Here is a 13,642-nt window from a genome sequence, read left to right as displayed (position 1 = left end):
CAGTGGCGACAGTACATTTATATCAGATATAACAATATATCAATCAGAGGGACCAAACCAGAACTTTTACCACAATACTTTAACTACATTTTGTTGCTAAACCTTGTGTACTTTTATTTAACTAAGATTTTCCATGCAGGACTTTGACTTGTAGTTGAGTATTTCAACATTACTATACTTTTATTGAAATAAAGGATCTAAGTACTCTGCTCTTCTGTACTCCATTTAAGCTAGGAATGTGTTTTATTCTCCACTACAGCTGTAGTTACTAGTTTCATAGCTGATATTTTGCGGTTAAAAAAACATCTCATGAACCACTGAAGTTAAGGACTGAACTATCAAACTATACCTAAAGTAGTTGAAGTTGCTCCACCTCAACCAGCTACAGGAGTAAAATAATAATGCTGCATATTCATCTCATTTCGATCTAAAATATAAAGTACATTTTAGGGCATATATTCTTACAATATATTGTGTATCTCTGTTTCTTTTCATACTGATTTACTCTAAAGACTTTTTTGAGTAAGTTGTTTGCAGCTGGGGGCTGCAGTGATTTGGTGGTTAGCACAGTCGCCTCACAGCTAGAAGATCCTCGGTTCACGTCTCGACCTGAGCCTGGGATCTTTCTGCATGTTCTCACTGTGCATGTGTGGGTTTTCTCCAGGGTCTCTGGCTTCCTCCCACAGTCCAAAAACATGCTGAGGTTAATTCTAAATTGTCCATAGGTGTGATTGTTGCCTCTATATGTAGCCCTGTGATAGACTGGTGACGTGTCCAGGCTGTCTTCTGCTCTTCCCCCTAAATCAGCTGGGATAGACTCCAGCCGCCCCGCTAGCCTAATGAGGACTAAATGGTGTATAGATAATGGATGGATGGATGTTTGCTGCTGAACTTTATTTCTTATATTTTCTTTTCTCTGCAGCTGATTCGAAGCTGCTTCTTTAGTAACTGTGACTATGATGAGAAGCGTTTTGACAAGTCAGCTGCAAAGAAGCCCATAGCGATTTGAAACCGGACGTGAGTCTGACAGAAACAAAATGCAGCCGATGAACCAATCTAAAGCTCATTTTTTTATATCTGATCCTGCACATAAACACGAAGATGAAACTAAAAGCCAGTGGACACCACTTTTCAGAAAATCCTGAAGATGTGCTGTCATGCGTCGAATTTGTCAAATGTTTTGAGTGTGAAGGCAGAGAGAACAGAAACGCACAAATATGGCCATTTGAATTTCTTGGAGATCTTAAAAAGAGCTGAAATATGTGGTCCAGAAACAGAAACTTTCAAAGCTGTAGTGTGTGTGTGTGTGTGTGTGTGTGTGTGTGTGTGTGTGTGTGTGTGTGTGTGTGTGTGTGTGTGTGTGTGTGTGTGTGTGTGTGTGTGTGTGTGTGTGTGTGTGTGTGTGTGTGTGTGTGTGTGTGTGTGTGTGTGTGTGTGTGTGTGTGTGTGTGTGTGTGTGTGTGTGTGTGTGTGTGTGTGTGTGTGTGTGTGTGTGTGTGTGTGTGTGTGTGACATGTCTCGGCAGTCGATATCCATCACTGGCCTTTAAACGATTCCTCCCCCTGCTTCACTCTGCTGACTTCACTGATGCATCAAGAAAGCCTGAAACACACACTCAGCAGAAGTGAGCCGACTCCCTGCTGCGTGTCAGTGATGAATAATCACTGATGAACGGTTGAGCTAATGCCCTGTCTCTGTGGTTGTGTTTATTTAAGAGGCTTGTTAAACAGACTTGCCGTCCTACTGTGGCATAAAGCGGTAATGAGATGATTAAACACTGATTATGGTTGCTCCATATTCTTGTTCCCAGCACAAGAATGAAGTAACATCCTTCCTACTGATGCCGCAGTAATAAAAATTCCCTCTCTTCTTTTTGAAACTCCAAACACTGTCTCTGATCCTAATTCCTCTGCTTACTAGAAAAACAACAGGACTCGGTGGCTGCTCCCCACACAGAGCTCTGTTTATTCCTGCTGCTCTTCTTGGCCGCCTCACACTGTGTGCTATTCCCTGGAGCAGTGGTGTGATGGCAGCAGGAGATGCTGTTGCCTTGGCTGCCAGTTTGACTGCTGCTGCTTGTGTTTTAGCCTCCATGTGATCAGCATAGAGCCCTCCCCTCCAAAGGCACTGTGGTCATTTGTCTTGTCAGGGCATTGTTTCACTGTTTTTCTCCTCATCGCAAATAAACAGTCCCAGAGAAAATGTTGTAGAGTCATCTGGCGACATCCTGAAATGTATTAGTGCTAGAATGTCTATCAAGTGTCAGTGTTTCTAGTACTCCTCTACACAAGGACTGTGCAGGTTAACCTCTCTAATGTGTCTCTTGCAGCAGGCTGCAGTGAGCAGGTGGAGGTCCACACAGAGCGCAGGGGTGTGATCTACAGTCCGTCCTGGCCTCTAAACTACCCGCCTGGAGTCAACTGCAGCTGGCATATCCAGGGCAGTCAAGGAGAGGTCATCACCATCAGGTAGAATCTCTCACACATGCACTGCAGATGTGACATTTTTACAGAACGAGCACCTAAGACGAGCTCGGCTTCTTACCAATTTTATCAGATGACATCACATCACACCTATCCTGGCTGCCCTCCACTGGCTTCCTGTTGGTTTTAGAATTGATTTTAAGATTTTGCTGATCACTTTTAAAGTGCCAGGGTCTCGCCCCAAGCTACATTTGCGATCTGTTTACTCCTTATGAGCTCGCAGCGTTAGATCCTCAGGTGGATCCTTTCTAGTTGTTCCGAAGTCGAGGCTTAAATCTAAAGGAGACCGAGCTTCCTCCATCAGGACCCCTCGACTTTGGAACAACTTGCCTGAGGAGACAAGGCTTTCAGAGTCAGTAACTTCTTTTAAATCACTTCTGAAAACCCACTTTTATAGACTTGCTTTAATTAGTTTTAATGTTCTATTTTGTATTATTTTCAGTTTATTTTATATATTCTCTCTTGTTTTATTTAAATTTTAGCTGCCTGGTTCTTTGGTGTCATGTCATCTCTAATTGTTTAATTTTCTAATTTTTTTTAATTTCTGCCTTTTAAATTTCAATGTTATTCTTTAATTTCTAAACTGCATAGTTCCCTTGTTTGCTATGCGTGCTAATATAGCTCATTGTTCATCTCACTTATTATGATTTTTACTGTTTATTTTAATTGAGTGCTCTGACCTATCTTGCCTGATTGTCTGTGCTGCATGTTCTGACTGTCAAAGCACCTGTTCTTAAAAGTGCTATAGAAATAAAGTATTGCTAAAAGGATCAATCGTGTGCTCTAGTTTCCGTAACTTTGACGTGGCGGATTCAGGAAGATGTCTGGGAGACTGGCTGCTGCTGACGCCTACATGGAGCGGAGAGTCCAGGCTGTGTGGCTCTGCGCTGCCTCCACCCTTCATCTCCACCAGGGGGCGAGTTTGGCTCTACTTCCACTCTCAGGCTAACAGTTCTGGGCAAGCCCAAGGCTTCCGGCTCTCCTACATCAGAGGTAAGCAGGAGTTAAGGCATCTGGACAGTGTTATCTTTTGTCCAGTCCTTAATCTAACTGAAAAGGGTTCCAAATATTTTGTCCACTACATATACGTACAGGAGGGGTTAAATATTAGAGACACTTTTTAATATCTTACAACTCAGCACAGAACTGCACGGCACTGGAAAAACTGTCATTGTGATATTTGGATTTTCTGTAATATATACTGCATTTTGAAAAGTACGGGAATTTTTCAGCAGATGACTCTTTTTGGAAAGAATGAGTCATTCTTGAAGTATTGGGATGATTTTGTTAAGGAGTGTATTTAAATGTAGAAATAATAAAAAGATTTTAAAAAAAATAAGAAGCTGCTTTTAATGTGGGATAGCACTGGCAGAGACCTCTGAAATCTTTTCTGCGTTTGATGTCATTCAGATCTGTCTCCACCATCATACAGAGCTCTGTGGTGCTGATTTAAAAGGTCTGATTAGTTGTGTTTCCTCGTGTGCTGACAACAATTACAGGACGGTGCTGGCTGATAGAATAGTAAACATCATCCTTTCTGTTGGCAAAATGTTTCCATAAAACTGACTGTCTTTTGTTTTGTTTTTTACAACTAAATCCTCCTTTTCAGTCTTTGTCTTGTTCTTCTGCAGTGCACAAGTAAAACCTGCAGATCAATAAACTCCATTTCTTGTGTATAAAGTAAAAATAAAAAAAATAGCTCAGTGTATCCAAGAACCCTAAAAGAGAGTGTATGATATTTTTTCAGGCAGACTTGTCTTGTAGATTACTCATGAAAACTAAGAACTATGTGAGGGTTTTTTGTGCATCCACCACCTGAAAAAATTGAAGCATTATGTGTCTGGGTTACCTTCAGAAGTGTTCTGTGACTGCTGCACCAGCAAAGAGTCCTGAATTGATTCTGCAGTGGCCCTCATTTAGCATCTTTCAACTCATTGTTTTGAGTTTACAGCCTTCGTCATTAATAGTTCAGTTTGTGTTGGTGAAAAGAAAATCTCAGATAAGCTGACCACCTCTTCTATACATCCAACACCCAATGGCAGAAAGACAAAGTTAGTAACTGCACTACCGTTCAGAAATTTGGGGTCACCCAGACAATTTCATGTTTTCCTTGAAAACTCACTTTTATTCATGTGCTAGCATAATAACACAAGGGTTTTCTAATCATCAGTTAGCCTTTCAGCACCATTAGCTAACACAATGTAGCATTAGAACACAGGAGTGATGGTTGCTGGAAATGTTCCTCTGTACCCCTATGGAGATATTCCATTAAAAATCAGCCGTTTCCAGCAAGAATAGTCATTTACCACATTACCAATGTCTAGACTGTATTTCTGGTTCATTTAATGTTGTCTTCATTGAAAAAAAACTTATTTCTTTCAAAAATAAGGACATTTCTAAATGACCCCAAACTTTTGAACAGTAGTGTATCCTGAAAAAAAATTAGCATTAGAGGCTAAAGAGCCAGATATTTCCCCCAGACGTCAGCGGAGATGTAAACAGCTAAAAACAAAATCAATATTGGACTTGTATTAATCAGGCAGACAAAATTACATCTTAAAAAGATGCACCGTGTCTGCTGGATGGAATTAAATAAATGTTAGCTACTGACATAAATGTAATAGTGTTGTCTTTTCAGGTTGCTTCTGCTGCAGGCCCCATTCCACAAGGACACAGTTCTCACTACTGTCATAATGTTCTGAATACCCTTTATCTGATCACACCGTGCATCTGTTCAAGTACTCAGTGTCTGTATTTAAAGAGGGTGCTAGAAAATGTCATTGTTTGAGTGTGATTCTGGATTCATAAGGCGTTCTGGTGTCAGACTCAGCTGAATACTGAATACGGCATTTCAGGTTTTAACCAGTAGTTTGTAAATTTGTCTCCTCTGCAGGTCACTTGGGTCAGAGCAGCTGTCAGTCTGATGAGTTCCTCTGTGGGAATGGGAAGTGTCTCCCTCGCTCCTGGAAGTGCAACGGTCAGGATGAATGTGGGGATGCCACAGATGAACGCAGCTGCTCCCCTCCTCCCACTGAGGCCCAGCCTGGCCTCTGCCCCTTCGGCTCCGTGCCATGCACCGAGGCCCAGTCCACCCGCTGTCTGCCTGCCGCCCTGCGCTGCAATGGGGCCCGAGACTGCCGCGATGGAACTGACGAACTGGGCTGCCCCGACACCACCTGCGGCAAACGTCTGGGGAACTTCTACGGCTCCTTTGCCTCTCCAGATTTTTTCCGTGCTAACCGGAGTGCTGTGACCGAGCTTAGATGTTCCTGGTTGCTGGACACTCAGGACCCTAAGCCCATTATGCTTCAGCTGGACCTGCAGTTGGGCCCCGGAGATTCACTGCACGTCTACGACGGCCTGATGCAGCGCGCAGAGCATCTCTTGCAAGTGTTGTCGCATCATAACAACAGGCGGCCGGCGCTGCTGGAGTCCAGCCGAGGACAGATGAGTGTCTTGTACATGGCTCAGCCTCACAGTCCTGGACATGGTTTCAATGCTACGTACCAGGTACTGCAGCTCAAACACATCACGGTGTTTTTGCCCACATAGTTTCTGATCTTCTCCTTTAAGTTTCTCCTACCTATCTAAACCTTTCTGAACAGTCTGGTGGATAGAGACTGGATAGAGTCAGTCAAGCCAGTGCTCTCAGAGTGCAGACAGTAATGTATTTCTCCTCCATCCTCGCAGGTCAAAGGTTACTGTTTCCCTGGCGAACGTCCCTGCGGCAGTGATCAGGGCTGCTTCTCTGAGCGCCAGCGTTGCGACGGCTACTGGCACTGCCCATCTGGTCGTGATGAGGAATCCTGCCCGATGTGCCCAGACGGTGAGTTCCCCTGTGAGGGTGGTACTGGAGTGTGTTACCCAGCCTCAGAGCGCTGCAACAACCAGAAGAGGTGCCCGGATGGGTCAGACGAGAAGAACTGCTATGACTGCCAACCCGGAAACTTCCACTGTGGGACTAACCTGTGCATCTTTGAGACGTGGCGGTGTGACGGACAGGAGGACTGTCTGGACGGGAGCGATGAGAGGGACTGTCTGGCAGCGGTGCCCAGGAAGGTGATCACGGCCGCTCTGATCGGCAGTCTGGTCTGCAGTCTCCTGCTGGTCATTGCCCTCGGCTGTGCCCTCAAACTGCACTCCCTGAGGAGCAGAGAGTACAGGTGGGATGCACATCTTCTATGTGGCCTCCACGACATGTTGTGACTCATTTTGTGGTTGCATCTTGTTTATACAGATGCAGATTAAATAAGTATCCGTCCACCTTCATCCCTTTAAATGTGTTTTCATGCATTCTCTTTTTCACTGTCCTTCTGTCTGTCTGTTCTCCTGGTCTTACCTCTGTCACTCCCTTGCAGAGCTTTTGAGACTCAAATGACTCGCATGGAGGCTGAGTTTGTTCAGAGAGAGGCTCCACCTTCATATGGTCAGTTAATAGCCCAGGGCCTCATCCCTCCAGTGGAGGATTTCCCAGTTTACAACCCCACCCAGGTAAAACATCAACACGCAGTAACACAGTCTGACAAGCCTGCAGTTAGACTGAAGCTGAAGTGATTGTTTCCCCATATCTTTCTATGTCTCGTCCTCCACATCCAGGCGTCTGTGTTACAGAACCTGCGGCTGGCGATGCGGAGACAGATCAGACGCCACTCGACTCGGCGCTCCACCTCCTCCTCCTCACGACGACGTCTTGGGCACCTGTGGACTCGCCTTTTCCAGACTGGAGGGCGAGCCAGAGGACAGGCCCCACTGCTGGACCCCCCTGGACCCACACAGATCGCACTGGGGCTCCACAGCTACCGAACAGTGGGGGAGCAGAGGCCCCATGACAGGACCGTGTCTGGAGGTGGGCTCAGAGATGAGGCTGATGCATTGGGTTCCTGCTGCTCGGCCATCATGGACCTGGAGCCCTGCACACCAGAGAGCCCTGCATCACCTCTCTCTTTTCACTCAGTGGACAGTCCAGATGAAGAGGAACTGTCACCCTTCAGTAGGGAGAGCAGCGGGGCCCCACAATCCGGGCCTCCCACCCCTTGTCAGAGTGACTCTTCATCCCACAGCGGACTTCCTCCCACCCCCCAGGAAGCCTCTGTGCCCCTGTGCCCCCGCCGGGCATCCAGAAAAATGGTTCTGGAGCTTGCAGTTAACCTGAAGGGAGTTTCCTTGAGACGTTACTCACCCTTGGGACCCTTGTCTCCTCTGTCACCCCCTGTGTTTCCCAGCAGCTCCCAGACACCATCAACCCAGCCTCACCCACAGGGATCAGAGGTGACGTCACCCACCGGACCTTTGTCTTCTTCTGTGAAAGCAGAGGACAGTGACAGCCACTTTACTGTGGACATGCCAAGCAGGGACGAGAGGAACAGGGAGGGAAACATCAGGCTCAGCAGAACCCTCAGCGATGAGGGGGGAGATTCAGGCAGGGAGACACCACGCTGAAACATTTACCAAGATTCTCCTCTCACTGCTGAGACCCGACATCTGCAGGATCTGCTCTGATAAAGTGTCCTTGAAACTTGTCTCCACCAGATTCAGAGGTGAAAACCTGCATCTACGCCCTCCACATGGAGGACGTACAGTGTCAGGCTGAGTCAAATATATTTCCATTCAATACTTTGAATACATAAATTGTGCAAATGCACAGAATTATGCATATGCAGTCTTTCCCTACAATGACTAAAACCAGCGTTGGTAGTGCTCATGTTCTGTGTTGTAACTCTCTGTCCCATGCAGGAGCTTAATGTTCACCTGTTTTGACGGAAACTCTTGATGAGCCTGTTTCAGAAAATCTAAGTCTGACAATTCTGGCCACCATTACCAAAACAATATTGGCAACATGCACCGACAACGCCAAAACAGCCTTTGTGTCGTTACCCAGAGCCATTATGCACCGCTATCTACTGTGAGCCATAAAAGCCTGTTGTGTGATCACTGACTAACGACCCTCTGCTCTGTCGTCAGCACACTTTACTGTATGAGTTGCCGTTATTATTATTATTACCGTATCATCTTTTAAGTGTGTCATGATTGTCTGACTCATTGAAGGATAAGGGTGGTGATATTTTATATTTCTGACGTTATTATTAACAAATGAAAGCGTGTTTGTCCGCGTCTCAACACTTCTTAACTTTGATCTTTGAAAAAGGTTAAACCATTTTCTAAAACAACAAAACACGGTAGCTTTCATGAGGTTAGTAGTGCTTTTGATGAACAAAGCTATAGATGAGTACACAGTTGGTGAACTAGTGAATGTCTGTGGCAGCAGGAGGATTAAGTTCAAACTGTCTCTTGTGTCCACATTCATGGTGAGAACGAAGCATATCACCTAGAGTTTTTACAAGTTTTTCAGTTTAGGGGAATAAGTTAAACCACGCTGTTTAGACCATGCTGTTTGGCTATGGCCTCTCATCAGATTTGTTGAGAATAACAAAATTATAAAATATCACCAGACTTACCGTGGGAACTCATTTTACCCTCTGAACCCCGAGCAGTTTCTAGCCATTTATTTACTTTGGTCACATTTTGCTCACTTTCACTGCACTTCTATTGAAACAACACAGAAACTACTTCAAATACAACTCAAACATAATGTTTTCTGTAGAGCATGACACAGTGAAAAGTTAAAGTCGAATTTCTTTGATTATTTACTTCAACTTAAAAACATAGAATCACTGCTGACAGGCGTTGCTGTTACTGAAAAATGGGGATGCACATATAGATATATTGCTACGTACATTTTGTATTAGTTTCCATACTTCTCTTAGATCTGCTCTGTGAAAACACAGCCTGCAGTTCAGGTGAAAGTTTTTAAACATCCGTCACATGACTGTTTGTCACAGGTGAATCACTCGAGTCTTCTCTGGTGCACTGAGAAGAACAGAATTGTTTTTTTTCTACAGCATTTGATTACAGAAAGTACTTCAGCTTCGACAAAATTTTGAATGACACATCTGTCGAACAGTGATTGTTTTAAGAAATATGAACATTTTAAGTCCAGATTTGGTTATTTTTCCAGATGGTGCCACATCTCACACCTGATTGGAAAGTTCAATGTCCTACAGTTCTTTCTCTTTTTACAGTTTTTGGATCCAACTAAATAGTATAATTTTAGTGACTGTTTTTTTTTTTTTTTTTTCAATAACCTGGCTTTCAAACCTGCAGGCAGGTTTGGGGTTCAGAGGGTTAAAAGAAAAGTTTGATATTTAGTAACATACACTACTGTTCAAAAGTTTGGGGTCACCCAGACAGTGTCTTGTTTTCCATGAAAACCGGTGCAGAGCGAGCCGTGGCTGTGATCATAGTGGACGTGTTATGTGCTAACAGAACTGCACAAGGGTTTTCTAATCATCAGTGAGGCTTTCAACATGATCAACTAACACAATGTAGCATTAGAACACAGGAGTGATGGCTGCTGGAAATGGGTTTCTGTACTCCTATGTAGATGTTCCAATAAAAATCAGCCGTTTCCAGCTAGAATAGTCATTTACCACATTAACAATGTCTAGACTGGATTTCTGGTTCATTTAATGTTATCTTCATTGAAAAAAACTGCAAAAAAAGGACATTTCTAAGTGACCCCAAACTTTTGAACAGCAGTGTACACCTATTTGTTTTCCTGTGGAGAGTTATATGAGAATTTAGACATGTAAGAAAACAGCTGCTGCTGGCTGTGGACTCGTGTTTAATAGAATGTGAGCATATTGCCCCAAATTGTCAGACTTTTCTGTGAAACACTTACTGTGCCCTAATCATGCAGTCGTTCAATCATGTCAACCCTTTGTTAGTATTTATTCAGCATATTGTTCTTCAGTGATACATTGGCCCCTTTTAACAGAGATCAAGAACTTCTTTAGGTTGGAAATCGTATCAATTGTATTTTCAGTTGAGCATTTTTAAACAGCCAAACCAGGATGAAAACTGAAGCAGTAAGTCCAAGTATACCACCTGTAACTCTGCTCAGCCCTTTGTACACCTCCTATCAAACCCAAACTGTCCTCTTAAAGGAGTCACATGACTGAAGCTGAGTGTGTCTGTGTGTGCTCTGTGCTCTTTAACCTGAATGTCCAGGAAATGTGGGGAAGAGCAGCAGAGCAATGGTCCTGCTGACTGCACACTGAGTATGTCTGGACTGCTGGTTCATTCTGGTGGAAATTCATGTCTATGCTGTGGAATTTTCTAAAACAGGACGTTGAAGCAGAGAACTCTATTTTTCAGTCTTCACTGGAGACCTGTACTAGCTCTACTTTGTATGTCTCTTTCTGCCTTGACAAGCACTGAACTGATTTCCTGTGTCTCGGATGCTTTTTGTAAAGCTCGTCTGGCTGAGGTATGACACTGGTAAGCTTTTGCCAATCACTGTTGGACTTTTAAAGAATGTACCACTTTAGTTTTCTTTAAATTTGTCCGTCTTTTACTGCTGGATATAGACCCTAAAAGGAAAAGATGGATAACCACGTGGGCAGGGAAAGTGTGAGAAAAACCAGAAGCCAAATGTGAGTTGAGTGTCAGGTTAATGTGCTAAGCACACTGTGTTTCCTGCTGTTTTTCTTCAAGTCCGTCTCCTGTGCTTTCCTAATGTGCCATTAGAAATATCTCCAACACCCCCTCCCAAGTAATTCCTGCTTAACAATCTGCTCTGATTGCCTTTCTTTTCTTTGAGGTAAATGAGTTGATTTCGTTCTAGTTTTGCAGATGTTTTGGTCTTTTTCCTTTCTAGTAAGAACATATCTGTCATTTAAAGTAAAACGGTTCAGCTGCTGTCTGTAAAAAAGAAAAAAAAAAAGTCTCACATATCTGCTGAGAGCACGCCATTCATTGATTTGTCATGTACAGATGTGTTTCAAATGCCTTAAAGGTTTTTCGTTGCTGTTGTATTGATCAGGGACAATTTCATGAATAACAGCTGTGGTTTCAATGTTTGACGAGGTTGGGTTTGTGTGTGTGTCTGGATACAGCTTCGATAGATGACTAGTGATTGATACGGAGTGCTCTGGAGTTACAGTGCATTACTCTTGTCTCTGGGATTATTGTGGCAGGGAGTTAGGGGAAAGGAAATGTAATTTTCAGCAACCTTATTCCAGTGTCTTTACCAGTGTCTCCAAGTAATAATGTGTAAAGTCTTGTCGACATTCTTTGCTCTAATATTTTCATACTTTGCCAGTGAAGCATGGATAATGATGTGTAACGTTACAATTTGAATCTTTTAATGAGTGTGTCACAGGTGATGTTTTATTAGCGTTCAGCCAGGACCAAGTGTTTCTTTCCTGCTACAAATATGTTAATAATATACATAATCAAACCCTTCTGAATATGATTTGGTCACTGATTAACTGTGCTTTCACTGAGGACACAGGTGAATACACTGGATGGAGGCCACTGAAAAGCGAAGTCCTGTTGAACCAGGTTGTTTTTCTTGCTGTTTGATTTTAAAGCTTTGTTCCCATCAAAAGCTGAAGGTTGACATGCGTTTGTATGAGAAGCATTTCTGTCATTTTGAGAATTATATTTGTATATTTTGTGCTGCAAATGAAATGCCATGGCATCGTGGGGTTTGCACATCTAAACCCTGTACAGCCTCCTGCTTAGTAGTCATTGTTTTTCTGTGCCTGCAATTAATAAATTCCAAGCTTCGGATGACATTTTCTTCACTGTAAAATGTACTATAGTGAATTTTGTTTTACTACTACAAGTATTATAGACGGCATCTATCCATCACCTAGACAACACTTAATCCTCATTAGAGTCATACACTGGAAAAAATGTCCTGCTCAAAAGAAGAAAAAACCTTATTTCAAGGAATTTTTTACCTTGAAATAAGAAAGGAAAAAAACCTGCCAATAGAACAAGTGAAAAATGGCTTGGTAAGATTTCTTGAAATAAGATATATTTATAACATTGAGATCTTAAAATTGGGAAAACTTATTTTAAGCTACATTTGACCAGGATTGTCAAACGTAGGTGTCTTAAAATAAGCCAGACATGCTAAAAAAATAGTAATGTTTCACTCAAAAATATAGATTTTTGCTTTCATGTAACATCCTAATTTGAGATGTGTTAACCCTCCTGTTGTGCCATTTACGGGCACCAAAAAGTATTGTATCCTTGTCTGAATAAAATCCAAAAAATCTGCAAAAAAAATTCCCCAAATTTCTGAAAATTTGCAAAACCTTCAGGAGGAAAACTTCAATAATTCCTTAAAAGTTGAACACCAAAAAATAATTAAAAAAAATCCCTCAAATTTGGCAACAAAATGTTTGTAAATATTTTAAAAAAAAGAGTAATCATCTGCCAAAAAATCCTAAAAATATCTAAAGTGATTACATATACATGAGTGAAATTTCTAATATTTCCTTTAAGAACATTCACAAAAAAATCAACCAAAATCCAGCAGATTTTGCTGTTTTTTGGTGAATGTTCTTAAGAAATATTTTCAATAATTCTTTTTTTCCACCAAAAAATGTTCAAAAAATATCCATGTGGACATCAGAAGTTTTACTGTGAAAATATATATTTTTTTCCACATTTTCAAACCTTAAAACGGGTTAATTTGACCCGCAGGATGACACAAAGGTTAAACTTATTTTGAATTTTCTCGTAAAATACAACTCAAAACAAGATAATTTCAAGATTGTTTGACCTAACAAGATCTTTCAGATGCATTGTCTTAAACAAGTCCCTCCATCTTGCTGAAATGTCACTTAAGTAAATTTATCTTAAATTGAGTGGGATGGGACATTTTGACTAAAAAATAAGACAAATAGATTTGGTAAGATTTAGTTTTTGCAGTGCAGAGGGGCTGGAGTCTGTCCCAGCTGACTTAGGTTTGTCACAGGGCTACAGATAGAGACAAACAATCACACTCACATTCACACCTATGACAACTTAGAATCACCAGTTAACCTCATCATGTTTTTGGACTGTGGGAGGAAGTTGGAGCACCCAGAGAGAATAAGCAAACCATAGCCAACTGTGCTAACCACCAAGCCACTGTGCCTCATAGACAGTATGATACTAATAAGCTATTTGCTTTGTAGTATAGTCACCTTTGTACTTTGTAACATGTTCACGAATACGTATTGGCATGCTTATTCTTGTTGCCGTTTTCATTATTTCATTATTTATTCATGCACAGAAAAATGACCATTTCAGACCAGATGAAG

At 42.3% G+C, this 13,642-nt stretch overlaps 1 protein-coding gene across 2 annotated transcripts in view; it reads left to right on the top strand.

The window, feature by feature from the left end:
• The window catches only part of lrp3 (low density lipoprotein receptor-related protein 3), a 29,950-nt gene extending 17,831 nt beyond the window's left edge, over window positions 1-12,119 (top strand). For both annotated transcript variants that reach the window (XM_051960423.1, XM_022214048.2), the window contains exons 2-7: window positions 2,330-2,468; window positions 3,271-3,476; window positions 5,377-5,993; window positions 6,174-6,646; window positions 6,842-6,974; window positions 7,080-12,119. In XM_051960423.1, coding sequence (XP_051816383.1) covers window positions 2,330-2,468; window positions 3,271-3,476; window positions 5,377-5,993; window positions 6,174-6,646; window positions 6,842-6,974; window positions 7,080-7,922 — 2,411 coding nt within the window. In that variant the 3' untranslated portion in view covers window positions 7,923-12,119. The remainder of the gene's footprint in view (window positions 1-2,329; window positions 2,469-3,270; window positions 3,477-5,376; window positions 5,994-6,173; window positions 6,647-6,841; window positions 6,975-7,079) is intronic.
• Window positions 12,120-13,642: the final 1,523 nt, after the last annotated feature.

The sequence above is a fragment of the Acanthochromis polyacanthus genome, chromosome 2 (assembly GCF_021347895.1).
Source record: "Acanthochromis polyacanthus isolate Apoly-LR-REF ecotype Palm Island chromosome 2, KAUST_Apoly_ChrSc, whole genome shotgun sequence".
Classification (NCBI taxonomy): Eukaryota; Metazoa; Chordata; class Actinopteri; family Pomacentridae; genus Acanthochromis; species Acanthochromis polyacanthus.
This window is presented reverse-complemented; position numbering and strand designations above follow the sequence as displayed.